This window comes from Phaenicophaeus curvirostris, chromosome 12 (genome assembly GCF_032191515.1).
Source record: "Phaenicophaeus curvirostris isolate KB17595 chromosome 12, BPBGC_Pcur_1.0, whole genome shotgun sequence".
In the NCBI taxonomy this organism is placed as follows: Eukaryota; Metazoa; Chordata; class Aves; order Cuculiformes; family Cuculidae; genus Phaenicophaeus; species Phaenicophaeus curvirostris.
The window spans coordinates 19720987-19741104 of record NC_091403.1 but is presented as its reverse complement, the minus strand read 5'-3'; the positions used below and the strand labels follow the sequence as shown (position 1 = coordinate 19741104).

The 20118-nt window shown below is 42.2% G+C and overlaps 1 protein-coding gene across 10 annotated transcripts in view; it reads left to right on the top strand.

The window, feature by feature from the left end:
- Positions 1-20118, top strand: part of NEO1 (neogenin 1) — a 176452-nt gene that overhangs the window by 48540 nt on the left and 107794 nt on the right. For all 10 annotated transcript variants that reach the window (XM_069866746.1, XM_069866752.1, XM_069866751.1 and 7 more), the window contains exon 2: positions 6817-7134. In XM_069866746.1, coding sequence (XP_069722847.1) covers positions 6817-7134 — 318 coding nt within the window. The remainder of the gene's footprint in view (positions 1-6816; positions 7135-20118) is intronic.

Genomic DNA, 20118 nt, shown 5'->3' with positions numbered 1-20118 from the left:
AGCCTCCTCACAGAGCGTTTGGCAGGTAAACAGCAAGATGGCACATAATGAAACCGCTTCCCTGCGTTCCCAATTCAGGTAAAACTGTCTGACTCCCTGGAGGTGTTCAAAAGGCCATGCAGCTACACATCAGACACAAATGCATCTCCTAAGACCTTTGATATTTGAGATTACAATCGTTGTTTGGATTTTACTGTTGATCATTATCTTGTTTTCCTTCCCATTATTTAATAATATATGAGCAGATGGTATCACTTACAGAAAGAGTGGTCAGAGTAAGCATGGCTGCTTACTTTTCAGTGTTCTTCTGCAGGCACGCTGCACACTGTCTGGGTGCTCTTTCCTTAATTCTGTTTCTGCAAACAGCTTTTGTAATGGGCTGATTTTTTTTTTTTTTTTTTTATATAAATTTGTGCTTGAGATCTGTCGGGAAGGTGAATTAAGATTAAACCAATAATAATGTGTTATCAACAAGTGAGAGGTAACTGGAAGTACAAAGCTGTAAAATAATCATTGCAAAATGTACCTTTCTTTGCTTGAATTTGTTCTTTGCTTATTGGCTGTGCTGCTGGAAAGGCAGGGATTCTTCTCAGAGGGCAAAGTCTGGAAATATCTGTTATTTCTTTCTGTGTTACAGTAATTCCTGGGATGATGAGTATTGTGATTTGTGTGTTAGTACGTGGTGTCAAAAACCATCTCAACTCAGTAGCATTAGACCATTAGAGAATAATACGCAAAATTACTTAGCTTATTCGCAGCTTCGTATTTCTAGAGGGGTGCAAATAAAAACACTGGTGCAAAGGGGCAGAGCAGAGTTCCTTACCCCAGAAGCTGCTGTCCATGCTGCTTAAAGCCTCGGATAGACCTGCTGGTGCTCTTCAGTGTGGTCCATAACAAGGTGATGTCTCTGAACTTCCCAGTTCAGTGAGGAGAATGGGTGAGGTCACAGGTTTTCTGGGGTACTCTTGGCTGTTGGTATTCATTTGGTATTGTCTGTGTGAGCTGAGCTGTGCTGTGAGAAGTCACCGTGTGCAGGGTTGACGATTGAAGGGAAAGGAAGGACGAAAGCATCCTCCTTTCTGCTATGCTCTTTCAGGAGAACTTGCTTGGAGGAGCAGTTTGCTTCCTGCCTTTCTGCAGCACGGGGTGAGCCCTTTGTAGTAAAGGGGCTCTGTATATGTTGTTTCCCCGTGTGGCAAAGATAAGGGTGTCCCTCCCTTGTGAACCGCGGGACACGGCCCCTTCCCTTGTGGGCCAGGGCCAGCCCAAGCCGCTGGTCCATCCCCCAGACATCAGTGCTAGCCCAGTGGCGCTGGGGCGGAGGGCAGTAATGCTTTTTAATGAATATCTGTGTTAGAGTGCATTCAATCATAAAATGAGGAAATCTGCACAAGCTGAAGGAGAAAGAAATCTGCTAAGTCTAGGCAAGTCGAGATTTATACGCGGCATTACTTATCATGTTGCATCACTTGCTGTCTGAGGTTCCACTGTCAGCCTTACCCCTGGAATACTAAATACCAGCAGGGTTTACATTGTACATCTGCAGTGAGAGGGAGCACTGACATGTTTTCCTTTACTTCTTGATAATTTTTGTCTCAGAAGTTACAGATTGTAGAGGCTTTGCAAAGGAGGAAATGAGGTGGGGTTTAGAGAATGCGATTTGGAGAATTTGGCCTTGGTTCTCCATTATTAAGTGAACTTGCCAGGCACCATCTGTGTGATTGGGCTTTGGATGGGCTTTAAAAACAATAAAATCCTGAGGAGCTCAGGTTGGCCATTGGGTATTGCCATGAGATGTGATTTAATCTGTTCAGGTGATCTGTACTCCCTTTCCTGTAGGGGAAAAATGTAACGTTAAACAAAAGAAAAAATATCTATCTTTGTCTAAAAATTTGTTCTGCAGGCATATTGTAATGTCAGACATAAATTTTGCTTACTGGGTAGTGCTGAATGTTTCTAATGTTATCAAGGAAAGTAAAATTACCGACTTGCTAATATGCGCTTTTTATTTAGAGATTAGTGCATGTAGCAATCTATCTGTATAGGTAACACGCTCCTTGGCAATAAATCTTTTAATGAAACCACATAACAAGTTCATCGTGAGCTCTTGCAGGCAGCTGGCAAAGAGTGATCTTAGTAACATCCTCAGTTAAAATACGTTTGGCTAATTCTTGAAGACAGCTTTTTTAATGATCAGGGATAGGAAGGGCATGTCATACTGTTTTTTAGGATTACAAGGGCCATTGGGAATGTTAATTAAATTCTGGTGCAAAGCCTTTTAAAAGTTCAATCCTGCAGCAAGAGAGCTTGGATCTTTACTCATTGACTTGTGATACATAAAAAGGGGCTTTATAATAGTTCCTGCTGGTCTGATGAGGGTTTTGTCAAATGCTTCTATTTCAAATGTCAATTTTCAAGGTTGTTATATGTGTACTCTTTAATTGCTTTGGAGTCTAACTTAAAAGGATCCTCTCTATTGACAGATCTTACCTCAACATGTAGAAGTAAGTTAAATTCATCAAAGCCCTGGATGACTATTTCCAGCATTGAATCCTTGTGTACTGCTAACCTAAAGTCAGGTGCTTTTGGTGAAAGGTGGGTTTGGTTGCCTTAATTTATCATTCTGTTTGGAAATGGTGGTTCTGAAATGATACCTGTGCTTCACACTTTCATTCTGGATGATTATTGCGTTTGGTCCTTGTAGAATGGAATGCAGTTTCCTTCCAAAAGTTATGTGAAACCTGCTGTTAAAGTCCTGTGCTTTGAGTGCAGTTGATGGTTGTCATCAGGAAAACATCACTACCAAACAGTTTTCGTGGCAGCAGTGAATTGAAGTGGAATCGATAGCACTGGTGACAGGGAAATCTTCTGATATGGAATGCCGTGCACCAGCTAGGGGTGATCTGTGTGTGTGCAGTGGAACTGTGAGAGCAGAGGGGTTCTGTCTGAGGTTACTGTCCTCAACACCAAAGTTTCTGAAGAGCTTGTGTCAGGCACTTGGTAAAGCACATATTTAAATGATTTTGGCTTGATACTAGAATGCTTGTGTCCTAGAAATTAACTGGATAATGAAGGGAAAGTTCTTCCCACTTTGCATTTACAGTTTTGTACATCTCTTGACCTGGAGCCTTGGTAAGGATGTGCTGCTGCCCAAGGTGTGAGCATACACAAGCTGAAAGCAATCCTTCTGGAGGCCTTGTAGCAGTAAAGGGGAAGCTAAAGGAAGCCTTGGGTTTCTTTTTTCCAGCTATATTGTCCTCTGAAAATGCAGGATTTGAGACTTGGAAGTGATTGATGAGCTCTGTCTTTCCTATTGCTTCCAGGTTTCCCATTGTTGGAAAATGGTATATTAAATCTTCCTTCTTTTGAGTTTAAAAGCTTTTTTGGGGAAGCATGCTGTAAGGAAAAGTTCAGGCAAACTCATCCTAACTTTGTGAACTCAATATTGTATCTCAAACGTGCTTCCTTTTGGTCCTTTTTCACTGAGAAGATTTACACGCCTGTGATCCTTCCTCCTAACACAGAGAGAATAAGGGAGCAGCTAGGTTAGCACGGAGCTGACTCCAAGTACTTCACTGGGAAATGTTTTCAGATCAGCTCTGTGTGAGGAGTTTTATCTTGGCTGAAGCTATTTCAGAACTGTTGGTTAATTTTGAGAATTTGAGGAGAGAAGTTAACTCTTTGTGGAAGGTTATGTGAGTGGGAGGGTTGTGGATATGGAATTGTCAAGGGAATGTTTCTCAGACCATCCTAATTTCCTCAGTAGTTTAAAAAGTTTCATAAAAAGACCAAACACCTTCCCTTATTCTATCCTCAACCCCATTACACTGTTGTAGGGAAAGAGGGAAAAGTGGTCTTCACTGACATAGGATGGCTGCGAAAAGGGGTAGGCAAATGTTGGGAGAAGATGTAGAGACAACTGTGTCGAGGGCTGCTTTGTGTGGATTTTTGCACTGTGTATTGAGAGTAAACTTCTCCGAGGTCTTTCCCTCACAGCCTGGGTGGCAGAGTAAGCTGTATCGTCTCACATGACTTAAAGCTGGAAGAGGGGAGAACAAGGTTAGAGTTCAAAACTCACACTTTTTTGGAAGGAGGAATATTGGGAGGAGCTGAGTAAAAGTTAATACAGTTAGACAGGAGTGATCAGATAGTCAAACATTAAATGGAAATGGGGTAGCCTCGCAGCAGTTTCCAAGCTGGATCCAGGGATTACAGTAGTGGAGGGCTTATGGGTTGATGTAGTTGGTAATGTTAATGCTTCTGCGCTAAACCCTGATGCCTGTATGTTGGGAGGGGTGAAGAAAGGAATTGCAGAGCTTCCCAAACATGTGGAATGGCACTATACCTGCACTAATGCTGATCTGGTCTCTGCTGGAGTGCTGCATGTGGTTTGGGCACAGCACTTTGGGAAGTACGTGGACTGATTGGAGGAGATTCAGAATTATTTATGAGCCCTGCTACCTACCTAGTACTAGGTTTTCTTCCTAGTGCTAAACTAAGCGTAAAGAAAAGCTTAGAGAAATCCTCAAATATGTAGAAGGCTGAGAAGGATGAGCAGCAGCCTGTTCTCGATGCCCACAGTGGCAAAAAGAAATGTGCTTAAATCATGGCAGTGCTGCTTGATGATCCTGGTGATAGTGCGGAGCACCGCAACTGGGTGCCTGTAGGAGCTGTGGAGTCCTTAGTGCTGCTTTTTAAGAGCAGGTCTGAGGGGGAAAAAGAAAATCTGTTGGGAATGAGCAAGATTTAACTGTGCCTGTTTCTGAGCAGAGGATAAACATGTCTTGATTTATCAATTTCTTGGCCCAGTATTAACACAAATCAAGCCAGTGATTTTTGCATATCTATGGATGTACACCCTGCCAAAACTAAGTACATGGAAGAGGAGGATTCCCTCCATAAAGTACCCCAATTCTGCCCTAAATACTAAGGTATCCTTCAATCAATAGGTTGGTGGTGTGGGAAAAAAGCAGTTTATTAAGATCTTCTGTGTACTGAGCATTTTCATGCTGAGTTGGGGCTGAAATGTAGACTCTGTTGCTGGGGTGTGGGTGCACCTCACTCTCAGCTGCAGGCCTGTGCTGAGAGTGCAGGCCAGAAGGGTCTCAATTCTTGGACAGCTTCCTTCAAGATGAGTCACAGCTGTTTCCCATTTATTTTCTTCCCACCACTCTCTGTGCAGGAGTGCAGTAGTATCCTGAGTCGCAGCAGGCTGTGTGATGTCTTCACAGGGCTCTAGGCAAGAGCTTTTTTAATGTTAATCTGGAAGCTGGCCCAGAATCCACCTCCCATGTTTCTTCTTGGCGTGCTCTCTCTTGACATCCTCTGCTCTCTGCTCTGCAACGTCATTTCCTTGGGCACCTTGTTGCTTCCAGGATAAGGACAGTCTCATCACATCAATGGGCTCGGTCTACTCCAAAGGCAGGAAAGGCAAACAAGAACCCAGCCTCCCCTTTTCAAGGGCTTTCTAGGCCTTATTTGAAAAGCCAGAGAAGGGCAAAGAAAAACAAAACTCAAGGGCGCATGTGTTTGTTCTGTTAAGGGGCTGGATCTTTACTGGAAAAACTTGCAGAAACATGTAAATGAGGGAAAAAAGGCTGATAGAGAGGGTAGGAAGGTTGGTTGGAAAACCAAGGGACAATAAGGCTGAACAAACCAGCAACTTCCTGGAGCAGAGGAAGAGATCACGCAGATAAGCAGGCTAAAATATTTTCTTTGTGCTGCGGATTTATTTGTTTTCTGCCATTTGGTATGTTAGAGCTGAAAGAGAGCTCTGCAGAGTCAAGTGCATTTGCACATGTGTGCGATTGTGGAAACCAAAGGCCCTGCTCCTCGGGATTGGAGGGGCTCGCCTCTAAAGCCCTGTTGGCTTTTTCATCTCTGCCTTTTTGGTTTGTTTGCTGGCAGGCTGCTGGCAGTATTTCAGTTTGTGTTGCCCTGATGGTCTCCCACACCTGCTCCCCACGTGGTGGGGTGGTGGGAAGGTGGGGTGTGTCAGTGCAGGTGGGAGTCTGGGTGTTAGCCTAAGGTGGCTTCCACAACAAAGACCTTGCCTTCTCTCAACCCAACCTTATGCTGGTTTGGAAAGCTGTTCTTCCTTTTTCTTCCTTCTATTATTAATGGATGATTAAGTTAAGTCAAAGTGGTATTGGCACACAGTCTTTCTGGTTGACCAAATACACCAGAAACACAGTAATTAAAATTCTCTTCTTAATGGAAAGTAGATGTTGATTATAGAAGTCTTTTGGGAATACTTAGAATGAGAAGTAATCATGTTTATCCTGAACTAGAATGGAAGCAAAAAATGCTTTCTGGCACTTGTGTGATGCGTTAAGCTCAGAATCAGAGACTCTTTTTCTCTTGAGGGCTGAATTATTCTTAATGTTTCTTAATATTTGCTATAAAAACAAATTACAGCACAGCTGTGGTATGGCAGTCGCACACAGAAGGCTGAGAGATGAGCACTAAGATTGCGTGTGCTTGTTATGAGTGTGGCACTCAAGCACAACTATTAGTTTGCGTGGGTTTTGATGAGGCAGACTTGTGTCTGCAGTGGGCTCCTCAGGACGGGTACCCACATGGTTTCCATTATAAGCAAATACGTTCTAGGGATGAAAACTTGTTTGAATTTGAGAGTCCACTGGTGTAAACGGAGCAGAGGATCCTGCTGTGTAGACCGAGCTGTTTCTAACATGTTCAGGGAGACGATGCTGCGAGTCACCCACATTACAGTGTTTTGAAATGAGGGTGAATTCTGTGTTTAAAAAAACATGCAAGGCTAACCCCGAACTGTGTGCTGTGGTTTGTTTTTTGCAGGATCCCTTGTGAGAACCTTCACTCCTTTTTACTTTCTGGTGGAGCCCATGGACGTCCTGTCGGTTCGTGGGGCTGCTGTTATCATGAACTGCTCAGCTTATTGTGAGACTGCTCCGAAAATTGAATGGAAGAAAGATGGGACTTTTCTGAACCTGGTGTCGGATGACCGCCGCCAGTTGCTACCAGATGGATCTTTATTAATAAACAATGTGGTGCATTCCAAGCATAATAAACCTGATGAAGGATATTATCAGTGTGTGGCAACTGTGGAGAGCCTGGGGACTATTGTCAGCAGAACTGCAAAGCTCACGGTAGCAGGTAAGTCGCTCTTGTTGTTCAGTATAAGTAGCGGCCTGATAATGGGGATGTATAACCTGTCCTGGCAAAAAGAGGAGGGGGTTCTCCAAGAAAGGAAACGATCGTTTCATAACTTGTCAGTGGAACTGGTGCCGTATCTCTCTCTTCTAGCTGAAAGTTGTCATAAATTCTGTTCATCTAAGTGGCTTAATGTGGGAATATTTCTCAGGAATTGCTGAGGATCAGGAAAACTGAAATGGGTGGATTAAAAAGCAAAGTGTCAGGTGCATGTAATCACAGTGAAGATTTACCACAGCTTAGGAGGGGGAAAAAGAGCAGAGTTCTGCTTTCTTTATGTAAAATGCCCTTACAAATAGGTTTCTCTTGCTCTTATATGTTGAGAATTCTCTGTCCTCTGTCATGGGATATTTGGGAAGCTCCTAAAAGCTAGTGTTGCACACAGTCCTTGAAAATCTGGAGGGATAGTAAAGAAAGCAGGTGTGCTGGGTTTTGTATTTGTTTCAGGAATATTGGGTGTGAATAAGGGGTTTGAAAAGTAACAACCAAATTCTTAGAACTTTGGTGACATGTTAAGAAACCCAAGTGATAGCCTCATCTTTGGTTTGGGTGACCTTCAACATGCCTTGGTAATAGCTTTTATGTCAGAGAGAAGAAGCAGTACTAGGTGAAGCTTGCAGGTGGAAATAAAGAATGTGATTGGGATGGCTATCTGTTTTCAGAATGTTGTTTGCTTATATCTTGGAGATTAGGAGTGTCAGACTGTGTTTACGCTGTAAACCACATAGCTGGAAGAGGCTTTGAATGACTTTGAAGTCTGTCTCACTCTTACAAAATCCAACAAAAAGAAGGTAAACTAAGGCACTGTAACTAGGAAAAAAGCTCTATGAAGCAATTTCCTTTTGTTTCTCTAATGATGTTTGCCATCAGCTTTTTCAAACAGCTTTTTTCTTCGCTTAATATATGTCTTGAGGTAATGAATTCTATCTGACTCATGAGCATCTCCCAGAGCTGCTGCTTACTGTCATTTGTATTCCAATGTTGTTTCGATTAAGGTAGCTTGTAGCATTGTTGTGAAAAATCAGGAATGTCAGAAATAAAAAAAAAAATAGGGGTTTTATACCTTAAAGGAGTGAATTTCAGAGTCTCCGAATGAGAAAGAAATTTCTAAATTTGGCAATGAGGACAGTAAAAGCAGTCCTCACACACTTATCTTGGGCAATTACCACCTTCTTAAGCTGCTGCTGTGTGATTAATTTTGCTGCTTTCCACATGAGATCATTTGGCGCATTGCTTCTGTTATCATTCTGGTCTATATGATCGTTAGGTAAGGTTAATGGGGTTAAAAATGAGAGCAATCCAAAATGTCTTCAAAATTTCTCATTAACTTTTCAGAAGTTGCTATTTTATCTGGTTGATTGTGAAAGGATGGAAACTACAAGAATCTTCTTGTATTAAACCACCACAATTCTGGTTAGTTTTATTTTCAAATAATCTTTGCTGGAAAACTGAACAAATACAGTCTGGTCCAAGCTGGCACCAACACTTACAGCCCAGATAGACTAACGTGAGATTATTAATCCGTTCCATGTAATGTTTGTTCAGAACTGGAGAAGTTGTTCCTGATGGCTGCTCTGCGTTGCCGTGTGCCCTGCTGTTCTGGCACAGACCAGCAGAAGAGCCTCCTCTGGCTGGTGTGGGGTGTTCTGCCATCCCAAAGGATGCAGAGCGCAAACTTGTTTACTGACTGCTTGGTGCTGGCAGCCGCACAGGCTGCAGAGTCTCCTCCTTTAGCTGGGGGAAGGGGAGCTGTGGTTGCTGATGGCTTTGGAATGAGAGAGAGAATATTTAAATTCATGCTTTTCAAGCTACATTGCTTTACATTTTTTTTTTTCAAGCTACATTGCTTTTCTTGACCTCCTTTGGATCTCTCAGTTTTGCCAGTGGTTTAATATTCCCCCTGCCCTTTGTTTTAATTGGAAGCTTTCAGGCAGTGCTAAGTGTGAGGGTAGTTTGCATTGTGAGGTCTCTCCTCAGCCCCAAGATAACAGTGGGAGGCAGCTTATTCCCTTCTTAATTGAGCACCAGTGTGCTGAATTCGTATGGGGTGTGGGAATGCTGTACTGCGATGCACCTAATTTCTGTAAAAGAGAGTATCAGGAAGTGCGGCTTGTGTGTTTTAACTACTACTTATTCATTAAATAGCCTAATTGCCTGAAGATGGCAAGTCCTGGTGAGTAATGCAGGCCAGGGCAAAGAAAATCCAGTTACCACATGCCGTAGCACATTGTATCTGAGAAAGAAAATGGGGTTTGAGTTTTCGGTCTTGTTGCTGCCCTGTTTTCCCTGGGAGCTGGTAGGTGACACGGAGTGCTCTGCTGGCGGGAAGGTCGAACAGGCTGGAAAACTTTGTTTCATTTTTCAAATTATTCAAAGGACTTTATATATTTAACCTGACAGATCTGAAGTTTTTGAATGTCAAAACCTGAAGCTCTCTTACTGCCGTAGGGATGACAGATAGTGACAAAACAAGGTGGTAAAGGGTTTTATCAGCCGTTGTATGGAGGAGTCAAGCCAAAGCGCACTCTCAGTACCTGGGCACCGACGTTCAGACAGTGACTGAAAGTTCTGTGTTACGGACCTGCTTCTGGGTTTCTTCAATCTGTGCTCTGGACACAGTGCTATAAACATGTTTGGGGCAGGGGAAAGTTGATGATGGCGTGGATTGCAAGTTTGTAGCGTGTTGGACAATCTGCTTTTCAGAGCCTTTCCCCCTACAGTAATAGGTGAGAAACTTACTCTTAAGGCTTTTTGAGGTGTGAGAACCAAAATTTCTGTAGCATCTGATACTCCCTCAGAAACTGCACTTTGCCTTCTTTAATTTCTCATGTGTTTTAAAAAATAATTCAGAAGTTATGATAAAATATCCCATTATGGAGAATATTTCATAGCAGCCTGACTGACTTGTGATTTCAAACTGTGTGGTACTGCACTGTGATGGTGAGTTTTGATCCTTCTGCCAGGCTTCTGGTAGAAAAGGTTTGATTTTTCCCAGTTGTCAACAGCCAGGGTGTTTTCTGCTTTCTTTAGCAATCAGCAGTTTCAGGACAGAGGTAACTGTCCGTAAAAAGAATCACAGAATCATAGAATAACCAGGTTGGAAGAGACCCACCGGATCATCGAGTCCAACCATTCTGAGTGTGTCCTTCCATGTTTTGATTCCATCTAGCAAACGAAGGTTAAGATTGTAGTTTCCTGTTTCTTTCCTTCATTGCTTCCTCTCACTGCCCAAATTAACCATGGTATCGTGCTCTAAGCTGCATCTGTGAAATCACTGGCATATTTTTAAAAGTGAATTTGCTTTCTTTGAAACCACACGGACATCAGGGTGGGGCGGAAGATGGTGTGGTGCTCATAGCCCGTGGAGTTTACAGGTTTTGTCCTTATTGTGATGGATTTGAACTGGGGAAAGTCAAAAGGTTGGCCTGATTTATGTAAAGCCACAACACTGTAATTAGTACCTCGCTACAGTCTTTAATTGGCTTTTGAAATGCAAATCTGCCTTTGATACTTAAGTGCCAGGGAGGTCTTTGGAAAGGTGGAGTGTGGGGATATCTCTTACGAAACACAGATTGAAATGAGGTTTGAGGAACTGTCATTCACCTTGGAAAAATAGACTAGTAGGTATTTTAGTCAAAAGTATCATGATACTAGCTTAAAAATATTCCCAAGATGATCTCTTTTTTTTCAGTCCCTGTTTACTGCTCCTTTGTTAAAGCTTTTATTGAGAGATGAGTTGTAAAAGGTCTGAAGCATGACAGCGGCACTGAGTTTCATCCTGAAGATTTATTGGTTCTATATATCCATTTAAAGACTATTCTCTAAATTATTTATTTCAACTCTTGTCTTCCTTTTTCCCCCCAAGTGAATCCATCTATTTTTCTTCCTCCTCTCCCACTTATCTCTGCATCGGATAGTACTTGGCTTTGAGCTCTGTGTGTAATTTGCTTGGCTATGGTGAGGTAGCAGTGTCCTGCCCTGGTGCTGAGTGTTGGTGTGCCTAAGTTTTATTAGTTCTAAAAGCACTTGTGATAATATATGACTCTTTCTTCCCCCTCCCTCCCTCCCTAAATAATCTCCATGTATTATTATTTCTTATTTAAATATTTATAGAAATTTTATTTTCAAATCTTTATTTTGCAATGCCTTTTAGAAAAAATGCAGGCAGAAGAAATGCTCCTGCTGTGTGGTGTCAAAATCTTAACAAGGTTGAACAGCCACAAAAGGCAGGGTTGTATTGGGTGAAAATGTTATATTTCTTTTGGAACCATCTGAAACATTACAGATGCAGCACCGTGCACAATGAACATTGTTTGTTCCTGAAAAGTGATTCTGGACACAATCTTGGTGAAGCTTCAGGAATTGTTTTGTGTTGAAAGCACAAGCACTGAAACCTCAGTAGACTCCTGTTTCTCTTTTCACACCCAGCAATATCCGGTGACTTCTGTGTGTGGGGCACGATGGATACCTGCATGGAAGAAAGGTTTGGAGCGAACTCACTGTCTGCCCTAGCACTACATGGTCCCTGGCAGGGTGTTCTCTGTAGTCCTCGCTGGAATGGATCCTTCTCCTCCTGCTCATGTGGCTCAGGCTCCACCGGACACTGAAGCCTCTTGCCTTGGATCCTGCTGGTGGGGCTTGGTGGAGGGGTTGCTCCAGTTAGCAATAAAATTTATCTTCACTGTTTTTCTTTTCAGAACTTAATTTAAAACCTTTATAGTAGTGGTTGTCTGTGAAATTGAGTATCTGAAGGCTAAATGTCTGAATGCGTTGACTGTGCATCCTTCTGGTGACCTGTCTCCATACAGGTACATACTCAAGCCTGAGGGACAGGACACGGGGTAGGGCTGTGTGGAGAAAGAGCTGCTCCATAATGTTGCTCCCTTCAGTCTCATATGGCTTGGAAGATACACAGCTCCTTTGTCAGTGGATGACAAAAAGAGGGGGAGATTCCCTGGAGAGCAGGATACTAAGACCAGACGAGGAAGACTGGAAAGTGTGTTCTCTGCCCTGCTGCATGGAACTGCTCAATGAGGAGGACTCCAGGCCCTTGTGTGGTGCTTGAACAAGACGATTTACTTGAGGTCTGAGATAAAGAATGAACTCCACTTGAGAAATTATTCCAATTTCTAGCTGACTAGGCTGCCTTTTCAAGGTTTAGTTACATCTTGTATATATCTAGTTTTGGGCTTCCAAACTGATGACTGGAAGAGCTGTCTGTATAACCACGACTGGGATTACAGGAGGCCTGGATGAGCCACCCTGAGGTAATTAATGTGATGTGGCTTTGAGGAATTAATTGAATCATGAGCCAGGAGATACTGATGTTTGATCCTGCTTCTACTGCAGGCTTATTATACGCTCTCAAGAAGATCTCCATGCTTTGCCTTTTTCTCAATGGGCTGGTAAAGAATTTTTCTTCACTAAATTTAGAGTATTACTTTTCATAGTGTACTGCAATGCTGTAAATGAGCATGCTAAGAGAAGGCCATGTTACGATAAGTAATTCCGTAGCCATTACAGTTTTTGGATGATATGCAGCAGGTAAAGTTGTGCTCAAGGAATGATTGCCCAGGTCGTTCCTTGAGCCCAGCCTGTGGGAGAGAGGAGGACCTGGAGGGATGTGTTCCTGCAATTAAAGCTAGATCTCCGCAAGGCACATCATCAAAGAGGAGCGTCATAGGTGTGAGAATATACCTTTTATGACGTCATGGTATTTAGCTATTTAATATCCAAATCACTTGTCAAAAACCAATGGTGAATAGTTAAGAATTTTGCTCAAACATTAGTTTTCTCTGCTTTTTGCCTTAACTACTAAGAACAGCATAAAAGTCACCCTGCTATGTAGCTCTGGAATTGTGTGGCTTTTGCTAAGTTTGCCTGACTTCGGAGGTTATAACTGAACTGTCTTACTGGGCTGTGAGTGTCTATGCCATCCCTAACAGGTGGAAGAAAAGCAGGGCTCCACGACCAGCTCCTCAGAGATGCGGTTAGGCTGGAAATAGCAGCGTATTTTTCACTTGGGATGCATGTTCCCTTTAAGAGCGAGGGAGGGTGTGTATGTGGGGGGTGAATCTTGATCTGATCGTCATGAAGAAAGAACTTTCTGTTCCTTAGAACTGGGAACAACCTAAGAGCATATACACTTCAGTGGAGGGTACTTGAGAGCACTTCACCAGTAAAAGTAAGTGATGCGGGTGAAGAATTTTCCTTGCTAAAATACGTTTTCTAGGAAAAAATGCATCTGCATTTTTCATAAATTGGCTTAGGTCAACATGCACCGTGGGAAAGGTGGTTTTAGCAGAACTGCCAATTGTACAATTTGTCAGCTGTTATACAAACATGAGAGTTCAGACATTTTAGACAAATATTCTACCTTAAAAGTCATTCTGAATTCTTATGATCCACACTTGTTCAGTCAAAGTAGGAAAAAGATATATGTGAGCTCTTGGACTGATCTATATTGGTACTTGGACTGAAAGCAAAGGTCCAGATTCAGAAGTGTCATATGTATTTTCCATGTGTGAAGTTAGGAAAAATAAATTCCTAGACTTTATCATTTTATTTTCTTTTTTTAAGCAGTTGATTTCAGTTCCCATCTCCCAAATCTATGCATTATTGAAGTAAATGGTATTATTGAGTGCTTTGCTTTTTGGGTATATGGCCTGAAAAGGTTTGCCTTGGCAAGAGCTGGCTTCCCACCCATCTCCTTCCCTTCTTTCCTTCCAACGGACCCAGACGTCTCACACCAAAATGGTGTAGGTGTTTTACTCTGATCCTGAATAACGCGTGTACCTCTCACATGGTGTTAGAGTTAGGGTGCAATTTTCCTTCCAGAATTGTGTTCAATTTAAGTGTTTTTAGGCATACGGTAGGAGAGAACCTGGCATTGCTCCTGACTGAAATAATGATTTTAAAGGGAATCAGCAGAAATCTGATCAAACTGAGTCTGTGCCATTTCATGCTGAAAATGTTGGGTATCGGCATAGCAACTCCTGTAGCCTCAGGGTGAAGAAGTGCTGCTTCTGGTCCAGGATCTGTTCCCTCTTGGGCCGAGGTTCGTCTGTCTCCCATATTTTTGCAGTGTGCATGCCAGGAACTGCTTCCCATAGTGCCTCCAGCCCAATTTCCAGTCCTTGTCTATCCAGTTAATGTATCCTGGTTTTTAGTACTGTGTTCCCTCTAGCAGCTCACATGAAAGCAGTATACCAGTTCAGACTTAATGTTAGGCAGCTTCTTGCCTCATCCCAAGCAGATAGCCATATGATTTGTCTGCAGCTGAATTGGTTATTTGAGTCCTGGGTGAAAGCCCACAGTGGGAGAATTTAGACCTGCTTGATTTTAAACTTGTCATTGATTCTGCCTGGGAGAAGAGATTCTAGTTTGTTATTGAATGATATTAAAAATGCTGCTTGTATTGCAAAAAAGCAGGTTTTCTTACATTTAAAGTTTATTACACCTGCATGGAATCCAATCAGGCAGCGTGCTGCAACTAATGCTCTTCCTCTTCCTAGCGCCACGGGGCAGTGCGTGAGTCAAAACTTCTTTGTGCCCATTGGAGGGTAAGGAATCTCCTCCTGTAGCTGCAGGAGAAGGGAGCACAGGTGGATCTGCAACACTCCTGCCAAGCGTTCTGCTTTAGTAATGATTTAATATTGCTGTTCAGGAAGAACCAAACTGGTGTGGATCTTCTAGAGTGGAGTTACTGGTCAGTACAGTGCAAGCTCCTGGGGATGGGGTGGGGTTAGGAATCCTTGTCTCAGATGGGGCCATGCAGGGAAACAATCCAAACTGGTGAAATATCAGGTACCTGGTTTCTGTGTAGTGGCCGTCTCCCTTCTTGCTGCCCTGTCTTGCTGAAGGTGGCTGTAACGGCTGATCTGTGTTCTTAAATACAGCACACAACTCTTGGTCATTCATCAAGTTGAGATGTTCTTAATTAGGCATTATCTTAGGTGCAACATTTCGTGTCATCATAAACCAAAAGATTAGGTGTTATCGGTTTACCAGTTTGCAACTTAAATTGTTAAGTACTGTAATTAGCAAAGTTCATGCCCTTCGCCATTTCATGAATGCACAAAGTTGTCTTACTGTTATTTTTTAAAGTATATTAACATAAACTTACTGTAAGTCATTAAAAAAAATGAAGCTTTTTGCAGCATGCATTCAAATCTTGCCCTTTGGATTTGAAGCTATGGGGGACAATACAGTTAATCTGTAGAGCAGCGTGAATTCTGTGTTGGTCTGTTGATGAGTGGCTCGAGATGGCGATGCAGAATGGAAAGTGAAGCATATTGATGATGCATCAGCAGCCCACAACAGGAAAGTTGGATGGACTTTGTTTAGATTAGCTTTGTCATTTGTTAATATTTTCACTCAAATATGTATTTTTAACTCATCTATGGCCTGAGTGTCAGTACCAGTGACCCCTTCGGTAGCTGTTTGACAAGATTGTGCATAGATTGCTCGCCAAACCCCAGACTGTCATGCAAGTGGTAGCTGCATTTTCGGGCTATCTTCTTAACTCACTGCAGATTCTGGTGTAGGATTCAACAAGAGGCTTCATCTTTAGTCACACAGTGTAAAAGTGAAGGGGTTGGACTGGTGATCCACTGAGCGTTGTGTTTTGAAAATAATAAGAACTTGTGCTTCCACACCTACCCAAGCAAAGGGTGATGCAGAAGCAGCAAGGGTAAGGAATATCATAGGCCCACTTCTGCTATGATATGTTCTTTATGTTTTCATAATAGAAATTCAAAAGGAAGTTTGATGACACTGTAAAGGAAACAAAATAGAGGAAAAATATTTTTAATAAGGAAAAATTAAGTTATGAAGCTTGCTATGGTTGGTTCCAGTGAGGTAATTCTTGGTAACATTCTTAAAAGCATAGATATCTCTCATTTTTCACTTGCGTACACTAAAAATAAATGTTAGTTATTAAAAATCCTGCAATTCCTCCATATTTGCACATGTAAATGCTATTTTGGGGGAGCACAGGGAAGTGTCTCTAGATAACTCATAGGCTTCTGTAACGCTGTTGTTCTTCCTTCTGAAGTCACAGCCTGAGATTAGATGCCCTGTCAGCCTCCTCTTCCATGACTATTCTTAAATTGGACACAGTAAAAATAAAGCAAGGAAAGGCTTCGTTATGGAGAGACTTTTAAAAAGGTCTCTGATGTGGTAAGTTTAATTGCTAGCAACTGTGGCTGGTTCAGGGTTCAGTGGTGTGATAACCCACGCCATGGCTCTCTGTCTCCACATCCCTTGGAGTGAACTACAGCTTTGTCAAATAACTTGCTAGTTACACTCATTTTAGTATTTCTCCTCCTTCCTGCCGTGCATCCTTCTTGTCTCCAGACATCGCCTTTCTCAGCTTGGTGTTTGTGTCAGTAGAAGTTCTCTCTCCTTTGTATTTATGTCTCCTGTTAGGTCAGTGTTCAAGTGCATTGTTTTTAAAGGGGTTTCTTTGCTGAGTATGTCTCTATGGAGTTATTTTGGTTATTTCCTATCCCTCAATGTCTTTTGTCAGGTACCAGCTGTCTTTATCGCTGTCTATAGAGTTGCCTCCGAAAGTTTTTCTGATCTTTCATTTCTTATGTGTTCTTGATGAATTTATCATGGCAGCTCTCTCTAGGCATTAATCTTCTTTGAATAGCTTGTCCACATGAGCTTTCGTAATTGATAGCCTCGCCTGGATCCAAAATTATTTAACTTGTCAAGCTCTTTTCTTGCACCAGAATACTCTGATCTTATTCTTCTTTTGTTATGGCTATTGATTTTGTTTTAGAAAGAGTGATTGTGAGCCTGTACTGGTTTTTAGCAGTCTATTATGAAGACCTGAGGTTCCTTAAATTATGAGGCAATCTGCATAGCTTATCTTCAGGCCTTCTCTTAAAATGCTAAAGTGCCTTCTTCATTGTCCTCACTATTAGAGTGATCTTCAACAGTACCAAATAAATTTGCATGCCCTCAGTTCATTTTTCTGCAGTATTAGAAACATCCACTGGCTGTTTTTCTCAGTGTCTGTGTAGATCAAATTCTTCATGGCTGTTGGGGCTTTTCCGTGAGTTACTGCTATGGGCAGTGACATCCTCTCCTGCTTCCTCTGTTTCATAACCTTTTACAATCAGTATCTGCCATGTTACTTGTCCTACCAAGGCTCTGTTTAACACTCAGAATTCTGATTATAGGCTGAAATTTCCTATATTCTGCATACTTCTCCCTTTGGTTCAGCCAGCAAGGATGCCAGGTAGGTTTTCCTCTCTGCATGTTGCAGTCCTTCTAAGAACATTCCTTCTCTCTTGCCCAGACCAGTTGTCTCCTGCCCATGTTTGACGCCAGGTTGTGTCTGGTTTGCCTAAGCAAGTGTGGGAGAGAAATATGTGACAGTTGGTGTTTCTTCTTTGTAGAAAGGACTTGAAGCGTATGTCTTATTAACAAATTTGTATTTTAAACCGTGTTTTACACTTCAGCCACTCAGACAAATGATGCTGAATAGTGTTCAAGCAAAGGAGAAGAAAAGGAGCTGTGATAATTTAATGAAGTGTCCACAGATGGCTGGACTTATTAATTTTTTAACAGGGCTGAGGTGAGAAGCTGATGTGCTAACAAAATATGCGGCATCTTTAAGATCCACTGCTTCACTGAAGGGTGGCAGATGTTGTAGCTATTTTAACAATAGGGCATCATGTTTCTGTGCTCCTTTATCTACTCACAATGCTACAATCTTCGCACCTCCCAAGAGGCTATTTCAATAGAGTAGTGATAGAGCTGTGGGCTAGTCCTAAGTCCAAATGCGATCAGACAAATAAGAATGGGGGAAACATTAAAGCCTCTTCAAATTATCAGCAGTCTGTGTAATCATTCACAGTTTGTTAAATGGAACGGTTCAATGCTGAAGGACTGCGAAGTGAGAGCTGTAGGATGGCAATGTTTGTAGGTGATACTGCTAATGTGAGTGTAGTTTAGATTTGGATAAATTATGAGTAACTTGTGTAGAGCAGCGTTGGGCAGCAGAGAGTTTCCAGAGCTGGCATCCAGGAGGTGACAGGTTGGGAAAACCAGCCGCTGCGCCTGTGTTGTGCTGCTTCTGTGCTGCAGTAGGAATAATCAAGGCAAAACCAGTGAAAACTGCACATTGAAATGCAAAAGAGAGGCTAAAACCAGCTTTGGAGAACAGTGAACTGCATAAATATAGAATGTGTGTGTGTGTTTAGAGCTGTTCGATGCCCGTACAAAGCATTAGGTTAAATTACAATGGGGAGTAGCACCAGAGGAGACTCGGGCACACAACAGGAGTGCTGGCAGAGCCTCGATGGGTCCAGCCTGTGACCAGGTTGTGCAGGTACAGAGCCTGCCCTCGCGGGTCAGTCTGGTGGTGCATGTGATGCCTGTTGTATGCATGTGAGAATAATCTTGTGTCTTATATGTTTATAAAAACTTACATGTTTGTAGTGTTTAGAGCACATTCCAAGTGGAAAATCAGCCTTCCTAAATTGAATGTATTAACCTGTGGACATGCTGGGTCAGTAGTATTTTCCTTCTGTGTCCTAAATCAATACCTAACGTGTTTGTGCTGCCATGGGATGATAAATGTACGTACAAACATGAAAAAATTATAGTTAATATCAGAGTCCCAAAGCATCATTTATCATAATGTTCGTTTAGCAAAAAAGGGCATAATATCTTCAACTGAATGTCCTGCAACATGTGGATGAGGAGTGGGTGCTGCTTGCACATTAGAGATGTAACTGACTTTCATTAGATGTTCTTGCACAGCCTTGATTGAAGTGACTGGGAAATAAAAAAACGCTGAGAAAAAATACCCGTTTTTTTAGAATTTAACTTCAAAAAAGAGTTTCAAATGTATCTGTAGTTTAAGTAGAGACTGGATTTGCTTACATGGTAACAGGTTTGAAAACTGTTCTAGAAAGTTAAGGAAACGCAGACTTACATGTTGATCCATTGGTGATATGAGGAGGAAAAGAGTGACTCTTTAACGGAGGGATTCCCCACGGGTGGATGAAGGGTGTGTTCTAGGAGTTTGCTGCTGCAGGAGGTTTGCCAGCACCACAGCGCCTGGCACTGCGCTCACAAACAGGTCTCAGAATGAATAGTAATTAAGGCTTATGTTTAGAGCACCTTTGTAATCCACCATTATCATTTGTGGTTGTCTGTTGGCTAAAGCAGAAGGGGTCTCCTCTGCAATGGAGGCTTTTAAGCAGTGCAGATTACAAATAATAATAGAATTAGAGAAAAATTACTCTTTAGGACAAAATTATAGCCTAGATTGAAATATATATTTTAAAACCATGCAGAATTAGGATCAAATAAAGGTTTTCCTGGCATTTAAGATGACTTGGACAATGAACTGTGATTTCATTGCTAATGAATAATGAGAACATCTTAAATAAAGCTTATTTACCCTTGATGGAGCACCTGCACACAACAATATAGAACACCTATCTTGTCCAAATGTGAGTGGTGCTGGTAAGGGAGTTAAAGGGAAGCCTCATTGAGCTTCACACTGGAAATTACAGGGCTGTGGTCCTCCAGTAACATTCTCACTCGTGCTCCAAGTTGCTGATATGATAGTGATTGTACAAGTGGTGGTTGTGCAGGGTACAGAGATGGCAACGGCTGAGGTGAAAACAGAAGTCAGAGCAGGCCCAGGGCTCCCTTCTGGGCTGGTAAAGAGTTGCCCTAATGTGCAATTAACCCTGTTAATTAGGGTTTCTAATGATTTGTGAATACAGGGGCCAGTACATTCTTCTTAAAGGATAACTGATGTAGAATACATGTCCAAAAAGGCAAGGGGTGATTATAGACCGTTTAGTCTGGTATCAACACTGTCCCCATTTTAATGGATTTTGGAGGCAGGGGTGGTTCAGAGAGAGCAAAGGGGAAAGAAGGCTGAGCTATAATGTG